General features: G+C 43.8%; 1 protein-coding gene across 1 annotated transcript in view; it reads right to left on the bottom strand.

Annotated features, from left to right (window-relative positions):
• Positions 1-26,553, bottom strand: part of SPEF2 (sperm flagellar 2) — a 143,200-nt gene that overhangs the window by 23,927 nt on the left and 92,720 nt on the right. Inside the window, exons 18-25 of the mRNA XM_075841878.1 lie at positions 22,127-22,284; positions 20,217-20,384; positions 15,314-15,379; positions 11,811-11,953; positions 7,924-8,051; positions 7,619-7,757; positions 7,141-7,278; positions 5,100-5,260 (exon numbers count right to left, since the gene is read on the bottom strand). Coding sequence (XP_075697993.1) covers positions 5,100-5,260; positions 7,141-7,278; positions 7,619-7,757; positions 7,924-8,051; positions 11,811-11,953; positions 15,314-15,379; positions 20,217-20,384; positions 22,127-22,284 — 1,101 coding nt within the window. The remainder of the gene's footprint in view (positions 1-5,099; positions 5,261-7,140; positions 7,279-7,618; positions 7,758-7,923; positions 8,052-11,810; positions 11,954-15,313; positions 15,380-20,216; positions 20,385-22,126; positions 22,285-26,553) is intronic.

Here is a 26,553-nt window from a genome sequence, read left to right as displayed (position 1 = left end):
TTTGGCCTCCTTTGGGCAGTATACGTCAGTGATACTGTTTATTTGCTGTGTTTTATAGCGCTATTCCATACAGAAACATCCAGTAAAACAAATTTATACAACGCGGTATACGTGTTTTTTTTAACATGGGAGCCTATGGCATCCATCACAGGCATCCATTAAACGTATATGTCTTGAGCTTTTTATGATGTATATGTTTAACCGAAGCCATGATGGACTATGCAACAGATGCCACTGTCTGTCTATACAGTGGCATCCGTTAAAGGTATTCGTTGGAGACTTCCGTCTGGAGATCCTCCCGTTGGAAACCTCCGACGGACACTATGAAAAGGGCCTAACCACTATCCACAGCAAAGACCCCACTTATACTCAAGTATTTGCAAATAGGATGTAGAAAGTATATTTTGTCAGTAGTGCAGCCTCAGGCTCCGGGCCTATAGCTTCAAGCGATGAAATCTCAAAACAGAAGATGGCATTCTACTTATTAAAGAGCATTTCTTTGGTCTCACTTATAAAGGGAGCAATACCATCTATATTAAAATACGAGGAAACTAATGTATGTGCAGTTCCCTATTTTACACGAAAAGATTTGCATATAGTGATGCTTCACTTTAAAGAGCGACTACACCTAAAGCTTAAAAAAAACTACCCAGTACTCCTAGATCATCATGTACCATACCTACATGGGGCCTTTCCCTTCAAAACCTCAGCCGTTTGTGCTGCAGACTTCTCCAACATTTTAAGCATTTGCCCAGGAATGCCCACAAAACCTACCAGAAATGCCCTATTTGCATACAACCCCCCCCCCCCCCCCTTGAGAGACTGTCTGTGTGCTGATGCTGCTACAGACTGATTGTCATTCAGGCTTTCTTTATGACCGAGGAGGGGAAGAAGACTCACAGGCTTTCTTGATCAATGGTCGAGTAAGCTGTCATTGTGTGTGGGGGCGGGGGAAGCGGTACCCACAGGCTTTCTCTATGAGTAGGAAGGTGAAGCAGGACTCCCAGACCCTCTCTGTGAGTGGGCAGAGGAAGCAAGACTCACAAGCTCTCTCTATGAGTGGGTGGGAAATCAGGATTTGACCGTGACTGCACTCGTACAGACCTGCGAGGAGTTCGGACGCGCTTCAGGGGCAAAAGTAAACTGCGGGAAGTCAGAAGCCATGCTCTTCGGAAAATGGTACCTGCCTTCTCCTGCCTGCTTCCCGTTTACTATCAAGCCGGACTTCATCAAAATTCTGGGAGTCTGATTCGGTAAGGAAGGTACAGCCCTAAAGTCGTGGGAAGAACGCTTGGCCAAAGTCAACCAAAGGATCGGACTGTGGAGCCTCAGACAACTCACTATTGAGGGCAAAGCAATGGTCCTGCGTAACGAAGTCTTGCCTGTGCTACAATACACTGCACAGACATGGCCCCCTCTTGCCACGGTCTCGAGGGCCATTACCAGGACTGTGTTTCGCTTCATCTGGGGCTCGAAAATGGACAGAGTAAAGCGGACTGTTATGTACAAGGAGCTCCGCAAAGGTGGGAAGGGTATACCCGACATTCCCACTCTGCTGCGGATCGCTTTTGTATGTGACTGTGTTCGTAGGACTCTGAGGACAGCAAACGGCTCTGCGGGCAAGGCCATGACCCGCTACTTCCTCCTTCCCCTCTGGCGAGGTTTTGGCTGGGACAAGTGGGACAGCTCCTTCCCTTACAACTGGCACGCTCCCTGGTTCTACGGAGATGTTGTCCGGTTTGTGAGGGAGCATCAGTTGGAGGGTCTTAAGCCCGACTTGTGGAAACCTAAGACGATCCACAAGCACATCAGAGCAAAGGACTTACTGGAGTCTGTTCCAGGGCTTCATGCCAACACGTTGGAGACTGTTTGGACTAACGTGTCATCTGGCAGGTTGACCAACGGACACAAGGACATTTCATGGATGGCCATCCAGGGAGGACTGCCTCTTAGGTCATTCATGCATGCCCGCAACCTGTGCAAGACCCGGTACTGCCCCAGGTGCCCCTTCACGGAGGAAACATCTTTGCACACTTTCTGGCAGTGCCCCTTTGCACAGGGTCTGTTGAAAGCCTTGGAACATGAACTCAAGGACTCAGTTCCCAGGAACAGACTGTCGTACCGCTCGGTACTTTATGGACTATTTTCTGGGAGTAACACGGATGGAGCAATCCAGGAGGCCTGGCGCCTTATGAACTGTTTTAAGGACGCTATATGGTTTGCCAGAAATCATCTGATTTTGCGGAGAGAGAGTGTGTCCGTCCAGGACTGCCGCAGGCTGATCCACAGCCTGCTCAGAGACTATTCCACCTGGGACAACCCGGACGTCGATGAGGAAGAGGACTGATACTCCCCTTCCCCCCACTCTCCCTTCTTGTGTGTTGTCTTTCAATAAAGCTTCGGGCCTGTGATTCCCCCCCTTCCCCCTCCTACCCACTCCCCCCACCCCATCACTTGTCTGTAATGCTTTGTTGTTTGACTTTAGTGAATGCAAGAATGTTAGTGTAGCATGTGGTGTAATGTATAGCATAGGTTAGCCTGTACTGTGTATTATACTGTCATGTTATGTTTGACGACTGTTATTATTTATTATTTGCTGCTTCATGGCTTGCGCTGCGTCGCAGTAATGTTTGTATGATGACGATTGATTGTCAATAAAGTATTTTTCAATTAAAAAAAATCAGGATTTGACCGTCTTCTGCGCTGACCAGAGTTTGGTGACTGCACTCGTCCAGACCTGCGAGGAGTTCGGACGCGCTTCAGGGGCAAAAGTAAACTGCGGGAAGTCAGAAGCTATGCTCTTCGGAAAATTGTACCTGCTTTCCCCTGCCTCCTTTACCATTTCCATCAAGCCAGACTTCATCAAAATTCTGGGAGTCTGTTTCGGGAAGGAAGGTGCAGCCCTAAAGTCGTGGGAAGAATGCTTGGCCAAATTCAACCAAAGAATCGGACTGTGGAGCCTCAGACAACTCACTATTGAGGGCATAGCAATGGTCCTGCGTAACAAAGTCTTGCCTGTGCTACAATACACTGCGCAGGCATGGCCCCCTCTTGCCACTCGAAAATGGACAGAGTAATGCGGACTGTTATGTACAAGGAGCTCCGCAATGGTGGGAAGGGTATACCCGACATCCCCACTCTGCTGCGGATCGCTTTTGTATGTGACTGTGTTCATAGGACAAGGCCATGTCCCGTTTCTTCCTCCTTCCCCTCTGGCGAGGTTTTGGTTTGGACAAGTGGGACAGCTCCTTCCCTTACAACTGGCACGCTCCATGGTTCTATGGAGATGTTGTCCGGTTTGTGAGGGAGCATCAGCTGGAGGGTCTTAAGCCCGACTTGTGGAAACATAAGACGATCCACAAGCACATCAGAGCAAAGGACTTGCCGGAGTCTGTTCCAGGGCTTCATGCCGACACGTTGGAAACTATTTGGACTAACGTGTCATCTGGCAGGTTGACCAACGGGCACAAGGACATTTCATGGATGGCCATCCAGGGAGGACTGCCACTTAGGTCATTCATGCATGCCCGCAACCTATGCAAGACCCGGTACTGCCCCAGATGCCCCTTCACGGAGGAAACATCTTTGCAGACTTTCTGGCAGTGCCCCTTTGCACAGGGTCTGTTGAAAGCCTTGGAACACGAACTCAAGGACTCAGTTCCCAGGAACAGACTGTCGTACCGCTCGGTACTTTATGGACTATTTCCTGGGAGTAACACGGATGGAACAATTCAGGACGCCTGGCGCCTTATGAACTGTTTTAAGGACGCTATATGGTTTGCCAGGAACCGTCTAATTTTCCGGAGGGAGAGTGTGTCCGTCCAGGACTGCCGCAGGCTGATCCACAGCCTGCTCAGAGACTATTCCACCTGGGACAGCCCGGACGTCGATGAGGAAGAGGACTGATACTCCCCTTCCCCCCACTCTCCCTTCTTGTGTGTTGTCTTTCAATACAGCTTCGGGCCTGTGATTCCCCCCCCCCCCCCTATCCCTTCCTACCCACTCCCCCACCCAATCACTTGTCTGTAATGCTTTGTTGTTTGGCTTTAGTGAATGCAAGAATGTTATTGTAGCATGTGGTGTAATGTATAGCATAGGTTAGCCTGTACTGTGTATTATACTGTCATGTTATGTTTGACGGCTGTTATTATTTATTATTTGCTGCTTCATGGCTTGCGCTGCGTCGCAGTAATGTTTGTATGATGACGATTGATTGTCAATAAAGCTTTTTCAATCAAAAATCAGGACTCACTGGCTTTCTCTTTGAGTGGGAAGGGGGAGCAGGACTCACAGGCTCTCTCTATGAGTGGGCGGAGGAAGCAGGACTCACAGGCTCTCCCTATGAGTGGGAAGGGTAAGCAGGACTCACTGGCTTTCTGTATGAGTGGGAAGTGGAAACAAGACTCCCAGACTCGCTATACGAGTATGCGGAGGAAGCAGGACTCACAGGCTTTCTCTATGAGTGGGTGGGAAAGCAGGACTCACAGGCTTTCTTTATGAGTGGGAAGGAGGAGCAGGACTCACTGGCTCTCTGTATGACTTGGTGGAGGAAGCAGGACTCACAGGCTCTCTCTATGAGTGGGTGGGATAGCAGGATTCACAGGCTCTCTCTAGGAGTGGGTGGGAAAGCAGGACTCACAGGCTTTCTTTATGAGTGGGAAGGAGGAGCAGGACTCACTGGCTCTCTGTATGACTTGGTGGAGGAAGCAGGACTCACAGGCTCTCTCTATGAGTGGGTGGGATAGCAGGATTCACAGGCTCTCTCTAGGAGTGGGAAGGGGAGCAGGACTCACAGGCTTTCTCTATACGTGGGTAGGGAAGCAGGACTGACAGGCTTTGTCTATGAGTGGGTAGCGGAAGCAGGACTCACAGGCTTTCTCTATGAGTCCTGGCAACAGTTAAATAGCTTTTTACATGAAAATACTGAATCACATAAAAAGCTACATGAGCTTCTCCCCCTCTTTCCTTTGCTGCCCTCAGATACAGACCAGACAGATCCTTTTTAATAGACATATTTTTTACAGAAACAAAAGTGTAGAATATATGGGAAGCCCGGTTTCCTTTAGTTTGGTGATAATCCTACACAATCTCTTATATACCTTCTTCGCTTGTCAGTTTCCTCTGGTAAGCTGGAATCAGAAATGTCCAGGAGCGGGAGGCGGATAAACTCCTGACCGTTCTCTGATGGGATCTTATTCTCCATCCCTTCATAGTAGTCACGAAGAAACCGCATTGTATCTTGGAAACGATCCACTTCCACCTTTATTTACATAGGAAAGAGACAGGTCGTTAATGTTCAGATTTATAAACCCCTTAATAACTTCCCAAGGACTAGATTTGTCGCTACAGAGACGCGGCTGCATGAGCGACCGTCTTCAATGGTCCCTGATATATGCTGAATTATCAGATATTCTGGATTATCAGACAGTCATAGAAAAGTATATAAAACTTGCTGAGTAGAGAAAAGGAAGACAAGCGTAATCTAAAATGTTAACACAAAATCTGCCATTATAGTGTAATTCTGTGTGGGAAACACGTGCCAGATTATGAGATTTCCTGAATGGAAGGAATTTTACTTACAAATTATAGTTAAACATTTAATTCAATAAACTGAAGTAACTAGAAACAAAAAGTTATAGACGTTTCTAAAAATTACCCTTTGTGGTATTCTAACAAAGCTTCCTGTAGTAATTCACATCCCCTCCCCCAATGTCTTTAAAGTCCGATGTAAAGATCAATGGTGTAAAACTAACCCACAAAAACCTACACCCGGTCACAAGTCCAGGACACGCTGTCAATTTTAGGAAAGTGCATCATACATGTTTATTGGGCAGAGTGTGGGTGGCATACTTGCCGAGTAAGGGTGGTATAATCTTAGCCGGGGGCAGAAACACCTGCCAGTGAGATTTATTGTGCCAGCAGTGGAAATGTATGAACAACTGACAAACCTGGTGATGCCCGAGCCTGGGAACTTTACAAAAACCACATTCCCAATCATCAGAAGCGAAGGATAGATGCAGCGTTACACTTTTACTACTCATATCTTCTTCCCCGGCACCACCTGCTTTTTGGCCGAGGAGGAAAATATACCAAACGGAAAAATTTCACTAGACATCGATACAAGACGTGAAGTAACACTGAGATTCTCCAGTCAAAAGGGTTGTCCAGGATTAGGAAAACATGGCGGCTTTCTTCCAAAACCAGCGCCACAATTGACTACAGCTTGTGTGTGCTATTTCAGCTCAGCCCAATTCATTTCACTGCAGCTGAGCTGTTGGGCTGGAATAAATTAGTCATGTTTTTTTTTTTTAATCCTGGACAACCCTTTTGACACGCATGCATAGTAATATTCTAGTTTTTGGTGACTAACTTAAAGGAATTGTCCGGTTTAGAAAACCCATTGTTAAACACCCTATTAGGAAATTCTGAGATAATTGAGGGTGGGTCCTCCGTTTAGGATCCTCATCTTTTGGCCAGAGTGGAGAGTGGTGATAAAGAGCGTCTCTCACTCCAAAGCGGAGAACCCCTTTAAGCTGGGTCATATACAATAGAAAACTGTCGGCAGATCCCCCCCCCCACCCAATCTCGACAGGAACAGCCAACACTCTAACATGTATGGGGGAATCCTGACTGTCTGCTGCTGGGGAAAACAAGGATTGACTATGTGGTATTTTAACATGCCCAATCTGTAGGTAAGTAGAGCAGGAGTTGTCTGACAGCCGCTTATCTCTCTATGGCTCAAACTTGAATGTTCGGCTCCTGGATTTCTTCTAGTTAGTAGTGCAGGCCGATGGGGCTTAAGGGAATTGATCTAAGGAACTCCAACCCATCTAGGGGCATTCAACTAGGGGTCTCTAGAATGGTGGAGGCCCCTAGATAGTGGAGGCCCCTGGGAAATCGCCCCTTTTGCCTCTATAATTATGATAGACCTAAAAAAAATTACGGTAGAAAGTGGGGAGATAATATCTACAAGAATACAGTACACCCCCCTGACATGCAAATGAGATGAGCAGTATGTTGGTGAGGAGGGGGCACAGATGAGCATCTAGCTGGTCACTTCTCCTACATATGTTGGTTAACTTCTGGGAAGAGCATTTGTAGTTAGGAGTTGGATAGAACATAATTTTAAGGCTGAAGTACCTGCATCAATGAAAAGAAATGGTTCATGAGTATTCCCAAATGATCTTCCAGCCATCCATCACCCATAACATCCGCCCGCTCCTGCTCGCCTTCTTCCCTCCTGTTGTCACCGATATCCCACAGACGATCTCTTAAATCCTTTATCGGGGAAAACACAAAAGGCAACAAATTTGACACCCAGAAAAATATAGAATTCATTCTTATATCTCGTGGTCCCAGAGATTAGGAGATTAGCTCTTGGGTACAGAGTATGAGCACATCATAAACCTATAAGAATATTTATACAACGCGGGAGAACCCCTTTAACTCCTTTAGGACCGGCCTATTTTGGGTCTTTAGGACGAAGCATCTTTTTTCCCTTTTTAATCGTCTCGTCTACAGAGCCATAACTTTTTTATTTTTTCATCGATGTAGCCGTATGACGGCTTGTTTTTTTGTGGGACAAATCCTATTTTTGTTGTAGAACTTTATCACCTACATCAACTCTTTGGTGCATTTCTGCTTTTGTCTCCTCGTCTTCCCGCATATCATCATCTATAGAGTTGAAGTCAGACTGCCACTGAGATACAAACTCCTGTTTATGGTCTGGCCGCTTCAAATAATCCTTAAACTTGTTCCTGAAAAAACAATAATTCTGTATATTTTCGCAGCAAATAACATGGATGAAATCTTATAGAAATGTGTCCATCCAGAGGTGATGGCGCAGGCCCAGCTTTTGTGCCCTCGTCATCACTCCGTGATATTTATGGCGCTGGTCGCGAGGATGTAAATGTTGACGTGTACCTGATGTCATACAGATAATGAATCATGATGAGCCGCTCTTGTCTCAGACTCCTCAGTCCAACTTTAAGACGGTTTTCATAAGTCTTCTCTATGGTCTCCCAGTAGGGTACGAGGAATTCTGGAACTTCCTGTTAAATAGGAAATATCAAAATTGAAATTCTAAAGTCTTACATTATTCACATCATTGTTTTATTTATACAGTAACCTCAGCAAACTTATTCCTAAATCTCACTTACAAGGAAAAGAGAGAATGGAAAGGTTCGATAAACCGAGGTTGGAAAATGCAGATATTATCTGCCGCTGGGGCGCTCGGAAAGACGGAACCCCTCCCTGGTTGGTTCTATCCTCTTTGTTATTGGGTGGCGAGAACTTGTCCATGAGTACTTTCTACAGAGGAACTGCACAGCAAGGGTGAGGAACTGTCCCAAAAGTCATGGAAAAGACGCAGAGTGGGAAAAAAACACAAGACCCTTCTTTTCTGGGTGGTAAAACTTGACACCCTAATGGGGGGCTTAATTTGATCTTTGCTATAAGAGCTTCTCTCTTCTATGTACATCACTGAAGACCCCACCTATTTTTAAAAGAAATGGGCCACAGGAACCATCGGTCTCACTTGAGACAGTCGGCTATTAGAATCAATGTCCCAAAAGCTGAGGAAGGCCCATGTATCTATGATATACCTGAGTATCGGAATTGGCACGCAAAGGTACCCATTTCCTTTAAACCCCACCCCACAGTCATTCCAGCCAAAATGGAGGTAATTAAGATATTGGAAAAACTGCTTTCAAAGCATACACCTTCAATAGCTGTCGGACGACAGCTAGTCCCCCCGACATCCCCATACACATGCATGCTTGGTTCGGCAGAGCCAGCACGCGTTCTCAATGTGGAGAGGGGAATAAGCCACTGCCAGACACCCCTTGTTCCTATTTCAACATGCCCCATCCTTATTTTTTCCCTGACATTGGCCGAACGAACGTCGAACGTACATCTGATACGCAGTAGGCGGTTGTTCTGTCTCGAGGCTCCTCTCTTCTTCTCGTCCTACTACCTGCCCTAGTGATCCTGTCCCCTCACACCTCCTCCAGTCCCTCTCCCCAGCTGTCACTAGTCACCTGACTAAAATATTTAACCTCTCTCTTTCCTCTGGTATCTTTCCCTCCGCTTTTAAACATGCCATTATAAACCCATTACTGAAAAAACCAACTCTTGACCCATCCAGCGCTGCCAACTACCGACCAGTCTCTAATCTGCCCTTCATCTCCAAACTCCTGGAACGCTTGGTCTACTCTCGCCTTATCCGCTATCTCTCTGCTAACTCCATTCTTGACCCCTTACAATCTGATTTCCACATTCTACACTCCACAGAAACTGCCCTTACTAAAGTCTCAAATGATCTCTTGGCGGCTAAATCGGACGGTAAATCCTCTCTCCTTATTCTTTTGGATCTCTCTGCAGCCTTTGACACTGTAGACCACAAACTCCTACTTAACATGCTCCACTCTATTGGCCTCAAGGACGCGGCTCTCTCTTGGTTTTCCTCCTATCTCTCTGACCGCTCGTTCAGTGTGTCATTTGCTGGTTCCACTTCTTCTCCTCTTCCCCTTGCTATCGGGGTTCCTCAGGGATCAGTCCTAGGTCCGCTGCTCTTTTCTCTCTACACAGCTCCTATTGGACAAACCATCAGCAGATTTGGCTTCCAGTACAATCTCTACGCTGATGACACCCAATTATATACCTCTTCCCGTGACATCACCCCTGCTCTAATACGGAACACCAGTGATTGTCTGTCCACTGTCTCTAACATCATGTCCTCTCTCTATCTGAAACTGAATCTTTCTAAAACTGAGCTCCTTGTGTTCCCACCATCTACTAACCTCCCTAAACCTGATGTCTCCATCTCTGTGTGTGGCACTATCATAACTCCTAAGCAGCACGCCCGCTGTCTCAGGGTTATTTTTGACTCAGATCTTTCCTTTACTCCTCACATACAATCACTTTCACGCTCCTGTCATTTTCACCTCAAAAACATCTCCAGAATCCGCTCTTTTCTTACAGAGGAAACCGCCAAAACTCTCATTGTTGCTCTGATTCCCTCTCGTCTTGACTACTGTAACTCATTACTAGTCGGTCTTCCCCTCACTAAACTCTCCCCTCTCCAATCTATCCTCAATGCAGCAGCCAGGCTCATCTTTATGACCAACCGCTACACCAACGCCTCTAATCTGTGCCAGTCACTGCACTGGTTGCCCATCCCCTTCCGAATAAAATTCAAACTTATTACTCTCACCCACAAAGCTCCCCACAGTGCTGCACCTCCTTACATCTCCTCCCTCATCTCTGTCTACCACCCTACTCGGGCTCTACGTTCTGCCAACGACCTTAGATTAAAATCCTCCATAATCCGAACCTCCCACTCCCGTCTCCAAGATTTCTCTCGTGCTGCACGCGTCCTCTGGAATGCGCTACCCCAGACAATCAGATTAATTCCCAATATCCACAGTTTTAAACGTGCCCTGAAAACACATCTATTTAGACAGGCCTATAACATTCCCTAATCTGACTCCTTTCCATGGCCCTCCTTCTAGATTAGTCATCAGAATAAGATTCCCTCACACTCCTTTTCTTCATGTCCGTCATACACGGATACTGGCTGGTGACCGGCTCATGTGTATAAAAATGGCCGGACCATTGTACAGAACAAACACTGTTACACTTTGTGTCTCCCTTATTTCCTCATAGATTGTAAGCTCTTGCGAGCAGGGTCCTCACTCCCCAGATTTGAATTGTAAATGAACTTCGTCACTATGTAATGTCTGATATTGTTTGTTTCATGTCCCCTCTAAATTGTAAAGTGCTGCGTAATATGTTGGCGCTATATAAATAAAGATTATTATTATTATCTCCCCTAAATCAGCAGGTTTGGCCGACATTGGTCTAATGTGTATGGCGGCCTGAAAGGGGTTGTACAAAATTAGAAAAACGTGATTGCTTTCTTCCAAAAACAACACCACACCAGTTTACAGGTTGTGTCTAGTATTGCAGCTAAGGCCCATTCTCCTTAATGGAGCAAAGCGTCAATACCAAATACATCCCAAGGGCAGATGTGGCACGGTTTCTAGAAGAAGGCAACTATGTTTTTCTAATCCTGGACAACCCCTTTAAGTTTATTTTTGTTTCTAGGTTTAGTCATCCTTTAAATAACATGAAGGGACACTCTGGCCAAAACAAAACTTTCCCATGTGTTCCGTTATGGTATTCCATGTGTCAGTCTCTCACTTGTTATTTCTATCGGTTGCTTAGCAGCAGTGTGAATCATGCTCGGTGACAGGCTTTCTCTACTTGAGTCTATGGAGATCTATGTGTCACCCATCACAGGCTTTAGCAGTTCCTGTACCACACTAGTTTTGCACAGGGGGGGACGGACGGACAGAAACTTCTATCATCAGCTACCACTGATATTTACACAGGTTCCTGTCACACAGTTAAAATGTAGAATTATATAGTGCAGCCTCCCTGTCTGTATACTTATGGTTTCTCAGCTTATTTAGGAGAATATAGAGAGACTGAAAATCACAGTGTCCCCCAGCATGAGGAAATGGTATGGTCTTCAGCTGGTCATGTGATGCTGTACTGGATCATGGGATTGATAGCAAAGCAGAGAGGAAGAGAAAGCTGGGGAAATCGAAGAATCAAGATGGAGGTTTTTTTTAAAGCATAGACAAGGCAGCAGTTCAAAAAGTAAGTACGGTATGCATAAAAGAAGCGTAGAGTGTGGTATAAAGTCAGGTGGAGAATGCAGACATGGGAAGTTGTGTTATTACTGGAGGTCTTCTTTAAATATGTTAAATCAATACTACACATGTACCCTTGACCCACTTACATACCTGCGGGAGAGGCTCGTTTACATAAACCCATTCCACTGACCCAGGCATTATAGGGGGAGGACCGACAGGTGTTGGAGTAGATGGCTCAGGTGTAGCCGGAACTGATTTAGTCTTTTTACCCGGAGATCGACCTCTAGGAGATCCTTAAGAATACAAAAAAAAAAGTCACCATTGCATTTATTGCTTAATGTATAGAGCATAGATAGTCTATGTACATCTAGTATATGGGCAGGAGTCCTCACGAAACAACCCTGTTCACCCTGGTGGTGAATATAGCGCACACTGCAATGGGGCACACAGATCTGTATTAATAAATCTCCCCTTTTGCCACTTTTCTGCTGCATTTGTTGCTAGATTTATTTACTTTAATCCTGCACTAATGGGACTTGATGGGCGCCGAATTATTAAATATTCTGGACTAGATGGCCATAGAGAAGTATATAACATTATTATAATGAAACGGTAAGATATCTGCATGTAACTGTAACGTCTATGGCCGCGGCCCGTCGTTCCGACTTACCCTCTGACGGCCGCAGCCATGGACATGTGAGTTCTCGGCGGCATCTCCTTCCTGGAAGGCGCCGGCACACACTTCCTGGTTCAGAGACTGTCTCCCACAGGGCACGCGCGCTGTCTCCTATTGTTTTCCAGTGTTAACCGTTACTGCTGCCTGTACCCTGTATCGTGTGTCACCGTGCCTCTGTGCCGTCTAGAGTTGAAGTCGAGTTTTGTCTTTCGCTGTATCTACTGTGTTACACCCACCGGGTATCTACCTGCTGACGGAACCTTATTTTAAGCCTGAATCACCGCTACTGTCTACATTGCCACAGGTACCCTTTCTGGACTATAAATATTGTATACCTGGTTGGCCAGCTGCCTTTCTGCTACGCGGTACGACCCAGTCGGTCCACACCCAGCACCGTGACAGTACCTAACAACCACATGGTTCATTTCTTGAGTAAGGACAATAAACTCTTGGAGTAAGCCAGAGTGGCCAGGAATGTTTATCATAGTTCTGGATGTCCTGAACCATAGCAGTGACCAGAGCTTAGGGGTTATCCAGTGTAAAAAAGTTATGGCGTACAACACTCACTTGTTAATGCAATTATATGACATTATCAATCTGGGACACAAGTGAAAGGGAAGTAATGTACAATGAGTCATAGGTTGGGACATATATGCGTATGCCCCGGCTAGTGTGCACTAGATGCCATGGGGTTGCCAAGAATATCAAAATCACGACTAAGTAAGGCCTCATTCAGATCACGTTTTTTTTCTTCTGTTGGAGGTACACGTCAGGAGGAGTCCCAACGTAAACCTAGGAAGAAAGGAAGGTAGTGACGTATCCCGCTGTATAGGCATACAGCGCTGTGCCGGAATCCCTGGGAACAGCGCTACTTGAAGCGATGTGCCCGGGGAAGTTCCTGACGTCACTGTCCATGTATAGACAGTGATGTCAGGGACTTTCTTGCCAGGGTGTTTCTGATGCTCTGGCAGAGGACTCCGTAGTTGAAAGTCCATGACATCACTGTCTATATATGGACAGTGATATCAGGGGGTTCCACCGGGCCTGGATCCCCGGGCCAAGCGTTACCTAATGCTCTTCCCGGGGACTCCGGCCATTGGCTTCCATGTTAAAAAAACTTAAACCACGTGGTCCGTTTCTTTTGCGGGATCCGTCAGGATGGAATACCGTAGTCCTCCCCCTCCTTGTATTAATGGATTAATGATGTCACTATATGATATATATATATATATATATATATACTAGTAAATTTATTTCAGTAATTCAATTCAAAAGGTGAAACTCATATATTATATAGAGTTTCCACAGTCAGTGATGGTTTGGGGAGCCATGTCATCTGCTGGTGTTGGTCCACTGTGCCACAGGCTGATCACCTCCATGCCACGCCGCATTGATGCAGTAATTCATGCACAAGGAGCCACGACCAAGTATTGAGTGCATATACCCTACATACTTTTCAGTAGGACAACATTTCGGTATTAAAAATCATTTTTTAAATTGGGCTTATTTAATATTCTAATTTTCTGAGACACAAAATTTTGGGTTTTTATTAACTGTTAAAGTGTAGCTAAACGTTTGACAAACTTCTAACATGTTATAGTGACATGTCAGAAGTTTGGATTGGTGGGGGTCCGAGCACTGAGACCCCCACCAATCGCTAGAACGAAGCAGCTGAAGTGCTCGTGTCTGTTCGGCTTTTTCCGGAAATAAATGTATCGTGTACGGACTCAATAGAAAGTCTCAGAGCCCGTACTCCGATACATCGGCTTTCCGGAAGAAGCCGAACAGACACGAAGCGGCTGAGCGCTCACACGAGCGCTTCAGCTGTTTCGTTCTAGCGATTGGTGGGGGTCTCAGTGCTTGGACCCCCACCAATCCAAACTTCTGTGTGTGTTGACATATTGTTGACCAGAGCTTAGAGGCTGTTACTTGGAGAAGACATTGGTCCACATTTATCAATATATTTGCGCTTTTTTTTTTTTTAAACTCCAAATCTGCTGTCGTTTGTATTGAACATTTGCGCCAGAAATTAGAGCCATTTGCGCCATGAACGTCGATTTGTATAAATGAAGTGAAACGTGGGCGTGGCTTACTATTTGGCCAGGATCTAGACATGTTTGCTAATCACAAATAGGGGAAAAAAGTCGCATCTCTACTCCATACGGAAAAAAGTAGTGCAAGCTTAGTGCAAGTGTAAAGGATTTGCCAGACACAGGTTCTGTGTCGACGCCCGTGGGCAATCAGTCTGCACCTGCTCCTATGTCTGTGAGACTGACTCCATCTTCCACCACTCAGGATGGCAGGCTTAGGAGTGGGAGAGCCTATCACAGCCTGGCCAGACGGAGCTAGCTCCCGCCCACTGTCTATTTATACCTGCCTTTCCTGTTCCTCCTTTGCCTGTGATTCTTCTCTGTTGGTTTCCTGGCTTGCTGCTGCTGTTTGTACTACTGATCCTCTGCTTGTTATTGACCTTGGCTTTCTGACCACTGTCCTGCTCAGCGTTTTGTACCTCGCTCTCTCCTGGTTTGACTCGGCTCGTTCACCACTCTTGTTGCTCACGCTGTCTCCGTGGGCAGCTGCCCCGTTTCCCTAGCTTCTGTGTACCCCTGTCTGTTTGTCTGTCTTGCACTTACTGAGCGTAGGGACCGTCGCCCAGTTGTACCCCGTCGCTTAGGACGGGTCGTTGCAAGTAGGCAGGGACTGAGTGGCGGGTAGATTGGGGCTCACCTGTCTGTCTCCCTACCCTGTCATTACAGCAAGATTGAGTGGGTGAAAATACATTAACCCCTAACAGTCGTACCCAAGGTGTGTACGTGACAGTTATATACTGCTGTTCTGTGCTGATGTGCCGGATTATCAGACTTTGTGCATATTTGATGATGGAGTAAAGGAACTTCACTGTATTATTTATTTACAGCAAAGGAAACTGGTGTTATAATAGAAAAGACGCAAACCTTGAAAACAGGATAAAATCTACCTGACTTTGGTGCAGAGTCTTTTCCTCGAGGTGTGTCTTTCTTGTCTTTCTTCTCCACAGAATTATCTATGAGGATAAAATACAATTGACATGACATAGTTGTTGAATGCAGTATTCATATAAAGTAGTTTATAACATTGTCTCGGCCAATCAGATGTGAGCAGGGAATACCTGGAGGAAAATGTTTTCCCAAGTCGCATCTAAAATTGCTCCAAATTTGCGATTACAAAAAAGAAAAACAGGAGAGAAATGTGGGCGTGGTCAAGATGTAAATGTACTTTTAGGGTCATTTCCCAATGCAATTTTTTTTCCCGGGCAGCTTTTGACCACTCGCAGAAAAAAACAAACTGCTTTTTTTTTCTTGGAGCAGTTTCTGTCTCCCACCTTCCAGTGAAATTTATGGGAAGCAGAAGAAAGACGTGCCGCTCGTTTAAGCGTTTTTTTTTTCCGTTTGATTTATTTATCAAAACACCTTAAAAAAAGTGGCAAAAAATACTGGCATTTCCCAAAAAATTTCTGCTTCACAACAAAACTCAGTGTGAACCCTTAGACTCAATTATCAAAGGAAAAGGTTACAAAATTGCGCAAATTAGTGGCGCAAATGTACGGCTGCTCATAGTGGGTGTACAAATTAATTCAAATAGTTGGACAAATCAAAATGCGCCAAATTTATTAAGAGTCATACACTATTTAATAAATTAGGCGCAAATGTCGCCAACTACCGTCACCAATTTCATTTCAATTTCCATTTTAATTTCATATTCCCAATCACACTATGCAGTACTGTTGGCAATTTTACCTGATCGGCTTTAACAGAGATCAATACAACTCAATGCCAACCTCATTTCGTATCACGCTCCGGTTTTCCGGGTGAGGGGCAACCTATGTAGTATGGCTTGTTTTACCAAATTGTCTGTGTGCCTATAAAATCGGAGTCCTACAGGGGTACAAAAGGGGCCCCTAGCAGTGTATGGGTGCTGTGTTTCGGATTCATACAGCACGTAAAACATTTTAATGACCCCAAATGCAAATACTGTAGTGATAACAGTAGTAATAAAACCAAGACTAATTTGGAAACATCAGAATAAATGTAATGACGAATTTACGATGCTGATTAGGTTAAAAATTCTGTGCTCACTAATTCCTTACCATATCTTTATAGAGATGGAAGCTCTGTTTTTCTGATACAGAGGTCAGAATCCCCTGCATAGACATATAAAGATATAATTATGCCTGCAGCCACCACTAGGGGGAGCCTAGGTGCTTGCTGTATACTGTTATACATTGTACACAATAACAACACAGTATGCGGTAAGCTCCTGAGCGCCCCCTAGTGGTGACTACTGGCAGATAGAATTTTATCATGTAACTCTGTCTATGAATTGGATTTGGAGCTCTACATCAGAGAAATGGAGCTCTGACAGCTATAAAGATAAATTAAAAAATGAATCATCACAGAATGTTGGACCTAAAAAAGACAGAATGATAAAAAGTGGAGATTTACTTTAAATGTATAATATATACAATCCATTGATAAATGAAGTTCTAAGTACTCATTCCTTATCCATGGATGTGCTTATATGTAGGTTGCTGACACAACAGACCTGCAGATCTCCTCTTGAGTACAAAACAATCACCCAGCACATGTTCAATTAATGTTATTTTCACTACACACTTTTTAAGCACCCCCTTTCTCGGGATCAGTTGAGGGTCCTAGAAGTTTCCCCCCAGATCTGACTTTTATGGCATGTCCAGTACAAACTCCTTTAATCTGTGATTTTTCATGATGAAGCCATGTCTCTATGCTATTTGATCACTGCTACATAGTACTCAGCTCAGCATTTCTTACATCACACAACCATAAAAAAATTCAGATCTATTGCTCCAAGTATATTGACTTAAAGGATAGCTCCACTTAAAGTTTGTAAATATTTAGCTCTAGTTATTTGTCAATGATTTTACGTTTTTCCATGCCATCCATATAAAATGTCAGAATTCTGCTAGTTTCCCGTTACCAGAGAGCTCGGTGGGAGTCTAAAACACAGTTATACTACTAAACTGCCTGCTGAGCGGAGATAAACTGCAGAATGTTTCCAATGGCAACTAAAAAAAATTTGGAAGCAGCAATGTACTCAATGTTGAAAGAGGGAAAAAAGAAAACTGATAACTCGAATTTTGTACAAAACATGTTTAGTATTTGTAAAGTTAATCAACATTTAATGTATATTGACAGAACTGTGCTGAGCTCTCCTGTGTGGTGTAGTATAGAGGAGCTGTCAGCTCTCCTGTGTGGTGTAGTATAGAGGAGCTGTCAGCTCTCCTGTGTGGTGTAGTATAGAGGAGCTGTCAGCTCTCCTGTGTGGTGTAGTATAGAGGACCTGTCAGCTCTCCTGTGTGGTGTAGTATAGAGGATCTGTCAGCTCTCCTGTGTGGTGTAGTATAGAGGACCTGTCAGCTCTCCTGTGTGGTGTAGTATAGAGGATCTGTCAGCTCTCCTGTGTGGTGTAGTATAGAGGATCTGTCAGCTCTCCTGTGTGGTGTATTATAGAGGATCTGTCAGTTCTCCTGTGTGGTGTAGTATAGAAGATCTGTCAGCTCTCCTGTGTGGTGTAGTATAGAGGAGCTGTCAGTTCTCCTGTGTGATGTAGTATAGAGGATGTGTCAGCTCTCCTGTGTGGTGTAGTATAGAGGAGGTGTCAGCTCTCCTGTGTGGTGTAGTATAGAGGATCTGTCTGCTCTCCTGTGTGGTGTACTATGGAGGATCTGTCAGCTCTCCCGTGTGGTGTAGTATAGAAGAGCTGTCAGCTCTCCTGTGTGGTGTAGTATAGAGGATCTGTCAGCTCTCCTGTGTGGTGTAGTATAGAGGACATGTCAGTTCTCCTGTGTGGTGTAGTATAGAGGATCTGTCAGCTCTCCTGTGTGGTGTAGTATAGAGGATCTGTCAGCTCTCCTGTGTGGTGGAGTATAGAGGATCTGTCAGCTCTCCGGTGGGGTGTAGTATACAGGATCTGTCATCTTTCCTGTGTGGTGTAGTATAGAGAACCTGTCAGTTCTGCTGTGTGGTGTAGTATAGAGGATCTGTCAGCTCTCCTGTGTGGTGTAGTATGGAGGATCTGTCAGCTCTCCTGTGTGGTGTAGTATAGAAGATCTGTCAGCTCTCCTGTGTGGTGTAGTATAGACGATCTATCATCTCTCCTGTGTGGTGCAGTATATAGGACCCGTTAGTTCCCCTGTGTGGTGTAGTATAGAGAACCTGTCAGTTCTGCTGTGTGGTGTAGTATAGAGGATCTGTCAGCTCTCCTGTGTAATGTAGTATAGAGGATCTGTCAGCTCTCCTGTGTGGTGTAGTATAGATGATCTGTCAGCTCTCCTGTGTGGTGTAGTATAGATGATCTGTCAGTTCTCCTGTGTGGTGTAGTATAGATGATCTGTCAGCTCTCCTGTGTGGTGTAGTATAGAGTATATATCAGCTCTAGTGTGTGGTGTAGTATAGAGGATATGTCAGCTCTCCTGTGTGGTGTAGTATAGAGGATCTGTCCGCTCTCCTGTGTGGTGTAGTATAGAGGATATGTCAGCCCTCCTGTGTAGTGTAGTATAGACGATGTGTCAGCTCTCCTGTGTGGTGTAGTATAGGGGATCTGTCAGCTCTCCTGTGTGGTGTAGTATAGAGGTGCTGTCAGCTCTGCTGTGTGGTGTAGTATAGAGGATCTGTCAGCTCTCCTGTGTAATGTAGTATAGAGGATCTGTCCGCTCTCCTGTGTGGTGTAGTATAGAGGATCTGTCAGCTCTCCTGTGTGGTGTAGTATAGAGGATCTGTCAGCTCTCCTGTGTGGTGTAGTATAGAGGATGTGTCATCTCTCCTATGTGGTGTAGTATAGAGGAGCTGTCAGCTCTCCTGTGTGGTGTAGGATAGAGGATCTGTCAGCTCTCCTGTGTGGTGTAGTATAGATGATCTGTCAGCTCTCCTGTGTGGTGTAGTATAGAGGATATATCAGCTCTAGTGTGTGGTGTAGTATAGAGAATCTGTCAGCTCTCCTGTGTAATGCAGGTTAGAGGGGAGTCTACCCCAATGATATATCCTGAATACAGGCTTAATAAAGACAATGGTGGCATGTGAAGGTAAAAAGCTAAGGAAATGTTGGTGTTACATCCAAGCCCTGTCCATGGTCATAGTTGCAATCACCGTAACCCCTATTATTGCACCTATGTATTTATTTAGAAGGTGCTAAACTTATTCTGTAGCACTGTAACATGAGAGTACATGGTGAATGCTGTTAGAACTATACAAACTGACAACAAAATATAAAGATGATGCTGCTCCGGAGAGCTTACAGTCTAAAGTGGTAGAACATGTTAGACATAAGTTTGGGTATAAACCGAATCCCGTAAAAGTGGTTAGTAAAACTGGTCCAGCAAACACAACATGAAGGTTAAATTCAGAAAACTTGATGAACAGATCGTTCAGTCGTAAGGAGACATCTGAAAGATGGTTAGTAAGGAGATAGCCTGATGTGGTGAGATATGGAGATCCATGCGTGGTCCAGAAGAAGACACATGATGGCAAGAAAAGAGGAACAGAGCAAGTAGAGAGAATTATGAATTTAATGTAGAAGAAAGAGGCGCCATAGTGGTCATGAGTGATGTGAGGGGTGGATTAGTCTTACGTTGGCTTGACGAGACATAGAGGACAATCTACGTCAGAGTGGAAGGCCGGAAATAATAGTTTACGTTGTGTTGTCTTGTATCTTCAACACTCAATAACACAGCAGGAAGAAAAAGAACAGAAGTAGTAATGCCCAATGAAAGCACAAGGTTAGTAGTTCTGTGCAGATGGACAATATTCAGTAACAGAGATAGCTTCCGGAGGAAGTCCTCAACTAGGAAGAAATAGAAGTTACAAAACCTTTGGGAGACTTGGATCGTCCCTTTCCTTTCTTAGCAGATGTCTTTTTGTTTGATGATGTAGCAGGAGGATCATTGGTGGTATCTGGAGGAGGAGTAGGTGGTGCTGGTGGTGGAGGTGGTGTGGCTGGTGGTGGAAGGAGCTCCTCCTTCTTCTCACTCTTTTTCCCTGTGTATTGAAGGATTTCATAAGGATTACATTACAAAATATATGGTTTAGGACTCCCTATGCCCTTGCTTTAGTGGAGTGGTCTGCAACTTGTGGCTCTTCAGCTGAACTACAGGCTAAAGACCACCACCCTTATGTGATTGTAGTAAGAGTAGCTCTAATAGATTGACAGGGCTACCATCATTAAAAAAAAAATTATGCATGGATTTCTACTTAAATGGGTTTTCTGGCACGGCGATATTGATGGCCTATCCATCGGATAGGCTATCAATATCTAATTGGTGTGGGTCCGAATCTCAGCAATAAACAACTGCATGAAGTGGCCGTTTCGCTCTCCCCTTCATTGTTTACCATAGCACAGCGCCATCCATTTGGCTGTGGCTGTGCCTGGTGCTGCAGCTCACAAAAGCTTAGTCCTCAATTAAGTGAATGGGACTGAGCTGCAGTACCAGGCACAGCCACAACCAAATTAACAGTCCTGTGCCTGGGTAACTAATGAAACGGAGAGTGCAACGTCTTCTTCATGCAACAGGAGCTGTCAGAGCACTGTATGGCATTACTATCTTGGTACTTTGTTGCATTATCTGGGCATTGCATATACTGTATTTCTTGGCACTTTATGGCATAAGTTATTTGGGTACTTTGTGCCATTATCTGGACATCATATGTGTATATACTGTATTTCCTAACACTGTTTGGCATTATTTATCTGGGCACTTTGTAGCATTATCTGGGCATTGCATATACTATATTTCTGGACATCACATGGCACTATTTATCTGAATGTTGTGTGGCACTGTTCGGGTACAGTAGGGGCATTATGTGGCATTATCCAGACACTGTATGAACTACTTATCTGACCAATGCATTACACAATCTAGGCACTGTGTGGCATTATCTAGAACAATAAATCATATTCATATTAATTATACAAACATAGAGAATAGATACATGTTAATTGTAATGTGCAGTACGGAAGCGAACTGTATGTAATAGTACAAATACCCCCAAAAAAGTGTAGCAGGCCTTTTATTTTGCGTTCACTCCCAAATTGAGCGTTTGACTCTCTCGAATTTACCCCTCATGTAGTAGAAAGTATGAACTGCAAAAAGCCAATCAGACTAATGAAAATATATTTTTTGTGGAGGGGTAAGAATATATTGGCTCACTAGTCAATACAGAGATCTGTCTAATGATCTTTTATACCCAGGACTGTAACTATAACACGGGGGCATCCTCTACGTCTAGAGGAGGGAAGGTTTCTACACAAACATAGAAGCAGATTCTTTACTGTAAGAGCAGTGAGACTATGAAACTCTCGGCCAGAGGAAGTTATGGTGAATTCACTAAAAGAGTTCAAAAGCGGCCTTGATGCCTTTCTTCAGTGTAATAATATACAAGTTATGGTTACTAGATTACTGCAGATGAGTCGCTGATCCAAGGATTTATTCTAATTGCCATATTGGAGTCGGGGAGGAATTTTTCCCTAAGATGAGGAAACAGGCTTTTGACTAATGAAGGTTTTTGCCTTCCTCTGGATCAATATTACAGGATAATAGGTTGAATTGGATGGACTTATGTATTTTTTCAGCCTCACATACTATGTTACTAAGGCAGAATAAGAATATAAAAAGTATTTTCCTAAAAAACATATGGCCACTATTAGGGCTTCATAGGGATTGCCACCCAGCTTTCAGTGTCTGGCCATACTAAAGTACTGCAGGTCTGAAATAACATCATACCTTGATTTTGTCTATTGTATAAAGCTGTTGAAAATACTTCTTTAATCTTCTGGCACAGGATATCCTCCTCCACTTCTCCATTTACTTTCACTAAAATATTCGGTTGCGCTGAAAACCACATCTCTAGTTTGTGCCAGTTGTCGAGGAAACCTTTTATCCTAGAAGACAAAAACCTTAATACCCATGTGCAGATATCCATTACATATGAGCATCCACAATATGATATCATACACTTCCCTTACACATAGCTGTAATATATTCTGCCGGATTCACATGTATAGGATTTCTAGCTGCGGCGGTAGTGGCCTGATGTTACAGTGTAGTGAATAGGAAGGTAAAACATTGCAGTTCTCACACTGGCCACTAGACACGCACACACGCAATAGGCTGATATTTCCTGTTGTCTGCAGCTCACTTTCAGCTTTGCTGTGCAGACTGAGACACAGTCAACAGGGGATGGAGGATTTAATGACAGCTCTATTGTTCTGCTGGAGGCCTAGATAAGGAAGGTTGGTTAAGGCCCTTTTACACAGGCCAATGATCAGGCCATATAAATGCTCGTTCCCCATCATTGCCCTGTGTAAATGATGTGGTCAATAAAATGGTGGTTAGTCGGCAACACATCTCCCTGTCTCCTCCAGGAAGATGTGCTGCTGACATGATGGAAATGTATGAGGACGAACGATCTTCGTAACGATCGCTCCTCCCCATACACAACCAATCATTGTCCCTTGTCAAAGGAGCAAAGGAGCGCTGATCGCCAAGGCTGTTTGCTCGATCGGCGCTTGTTTTCACGAATGTGTAAAAGGACCAAATGACTATACCCGCAGATAAGGGTTTGTATGCAGATCCCCTCTCCCTCCCTAGTCTCTGAGTGTAAGGGTTGTATTCCATCACTGTAATAATCTATGATATTTCTGTCATTTACTTCGCATTCATTACAGCAGCCATCAATCACCAGTGAAAGTGGGTGAGAGGAGGAGAAACGCTCCATCATGACTACAGCAAACTCAAAACTATAAGTCTTCCATATTCTTTGTTAGCTACTGTTAGGCTGGGTTCACACGACCTATTTTCAGATGTAAACGAGGCGTATTATGCCTCGTTTTACGTCTTAAAATACGGCTCCAATACGTCGGCAAACATCTGCCCATTCAGTTGAATGGGTTTGCCGACGTATTGTGCAGACGACCTGTAATTTACGCGTCGTCGTTTGACAGCTGTCAAACGACGACGCGTAAATGAACTGCCTCGGCAAAGAAGTGCAGGGCACTTCTTTGCCACGTAATTTGAGCTGTTCTTCATTGAACTCAATGAAGCACAGCTCAAGATTTACGAGCGTCTCAGACGGCTCGCAAAATGCGAGGAGGAGCATTTACGTGTGAAACGAGGCAGCTGTTAACAGTCTGTCTTTTCACACGTAAATGCCTCTCATCGTGTGCACATACCCTCAGCCAAAAATGCACAGTATTTTTTGTGCCATTTATGCTTATGGTGCAGCGGACATGTCCCCATACTGACCTTAAACAAGACACCATAGTATGATGACAGATTTGCTTTAACCCCTTAATGACCAGCCTATTTTAGACCTTAATGACCAAGCCATTTTTTAAGTTTTTCCATCGTCGCATTCCAAGAGCTATAACCTTTTTATTTTTGCGTCGACATAGCTGTATAAGGTCTTGTTTTTTGCGGGACAAGTTGTATTTTTTAATAGCACCATTTTGGGGGACATATTATTTATTGATTAACTTTTATTAACTTTTATTTGGGGGGAAATAGAAAAAAACGATTGCAACGATACCAAATTTGTATAGTTTTTGTATGTTTTACTACTTTTACACAGTAAAAACACATTTTTTTCTAAATTATTTGTTTTTGGGTCTCCATATTTGAAGAGCCGTAACGTTTTTATTTTTTCGCCGATGCGGTTGTATGAGGGCTTTTTTTTGCGGGAAGACTTGTAGTTTTTATTGGTACCATTTTGGAGTAGATGCGACTTTTTGATCACTTTTTAATCACATTTTTTTAAAGTCAGGATTCACAGAAAACAGCAATTTTTCCATAGTTTTTTATTACATTTTATATGGCGTTCACCGTGCGGGTTAAAAAATGTAATAGATTTATAGTCGGGGTCGTTACGGACGCGGCGATACCAAATATGTGTAACTTTTTAACTTTATTTTGTTTTTTTAATAGTAAAGCATTTTGTAAGGGGAAAAGCTGGGTTTTTCATTTTTTTCACATTTTTTTTTTAAATTAACTTTATTAAACTTTTTTTTCACTTTTTTACTAGTCCCACTAGGGGACTATAATATGCGATTCTGCGATCGCATTTATAATACACTGCAATACTTTTGTATTACAGTGTATTACTGCCTGTCCGTTTAACACGGACAGGCATCTGCTAGGTCATGCCTGCGGCATGATCTAGCAGGCATTCACTCCAGGCAGACCTGGGGGCCTTTATTAGGCCCCCGACTGCCATTAGAGACACAAAAACTCACTCGGCGATCTTATCGCCGGGTGTCAGTGGGATGAGAGGGAGCTCCCTCCCTCTCTCCAAAACCACCCAGATGCGGTGCACGCTATTGTGCACCGCATCTGAGGGGTTAAATGGGTGAGATCGATACTAATATCGATCTCACCCGGCAGAGCAGGGACGCCCCCAGCCCTCAGCTGCCTCTAGCAGCTGAGAGCAGGGAGATTTGACAGCTCCCTGCTCTGTTTACTTATTCCGATGCCGCGACGTAAAAAGTCTATGGCATCGGAATAAGGCCCGTTAGTGACCGACGTAGAAACACGATGGGCCGGTCACTAACGGGTTAAATACATGAGGCATTTCATTTCAGAAAAACAAAAAGCACGACTGGTCAAGGCCAGGCAGCGTATGCCAACACAACATTTTTGTAGCATTTCTTTTACACGTGGTAAAGGTCGGAATACTCGTCACACCAATACCTAAAAGTGGGAACCAGACCTTAAAGGGCAAAATCCTCTTTATCCAGCCAATTATGTCTACTAATTAATTATGGCTTTTTGGTTGGCAAGATTAAACCATCTGAAGAAGGTTATGGGTTATGGTGGGGCAGTTCCTTAAATTCTGCACCGCACAATTAACGCAAAGAAATAAAGCATCATTGTAAAGGTAAATGCAATTTTTGCTTTATAAAGACGTCATTTTATGAAATGTTCCTACAAATGTTCCTATTAAAATGACATCTGCAGTATTACATGTGGTTTTCTATATTACAGTTTTCCCCTACTGTTAAGAATAGGGGAAAAGACGACATGTACAGAGAACGCTGCATTTTATTGCAGAATGCTCCAAAACTATCGGGGAAGGACATACGTAGAAAGTACAGAAACACTGAGAAATATCCTTTATAAACGGCTTCCCTCCTGGACCTACATCTTTAACCGGTTCAGGACCGGGCTATTTTGAGCCCTAAGGACAAAAACACCGTTCAGCCATTTTTAGCAGGCGTTAGTTAAACGGCTATAACTTTTTTATTTGTTGGGCTATCGCTGTGATTTTTAACATTTTTATACACATCCTTTTTGCTATTCTAGAATTTCTAGGCTTAAAGTTTACAAAGAACAGTAAAAAAAATTAGCTTTTTTACATTTGAGCTATTTTTCTGGTAATAATGTAGTTTTACCCTAAAATAGACCTTTTATTTGTGATCGTCATTGTCTACCGTAAATTTTGATATATAACATGTCTATTTTAGTGAAATTGGGTCAGGGCTAGCATTATGAAAATATTTGGCAGGGTGGAATGTTTTTTTTTTGGGGTGGGTATTTTATGTGTATTTATTATTTTGTTTTTTTTGCATTTTATTTTACTTTTATTATTATGGCCTGTCTCTCAAAGTTCAGAAAATATATTTGGGGGACTTTATTTTTCTATTTTTTCATCTTTTACACTTTATCTTTCCACAGTAACTGGAGCTGCATAGCAGCCATATTGGAGATTTTATGGCTGCTGCAATGAACAGTCAACTGATAGAAGAATGTCATAAATTATTACAGTCTGTAGGAAGTGATGGAGTACAGTCCCTCCACCAGAGACCAGGGAGTGACAGGGGAGTTGCATACAGAGCCTCGTCTATGTGTATAGTGTTACTATCCTGCCTTATCTAGGCCTCCAAGTAGAATAGAGATGTTAACTCACCAACATCTAATAATAATGAGATGACTCTGCTCAGTCTCTCTTAGTCTATACAGCAAAGCTGATGAGTAGCTGCTCCAGTGGCCAATGTAAAAACTGCAATATTTCAAGATTTTTCTTATGTGAATAGGAAAAGACAAAAACACCACCACACCATTTTTTTTAAAATATATTTATAACACATACTAGACTTAAATAATGTCATTTTTTGATGATACATTCCCTTTAAATTTAGTACTGTAAATTCAAAGAG

Source organism: Rhinoderma darwinii, chromosome 1 (genome assembly GCF_050947455.1).
Source record: "Rhinoderma darwinii isolate aRhiDar2 chromosome 1, aRhiDar2.hap1, whole genome shotgun sequence".
Classification (NCBI taxonomy): Eukaryota; Metazoa; Chordata; class Amphibia; order Anura; family Rhinodermatidae; genus Rhinoderma; species Rhinoderma darwinii.
Note: the sequence above shows the minus strand (reverse complement) of the source record. Positions and strands in the feature narration are given on the sequence as shown.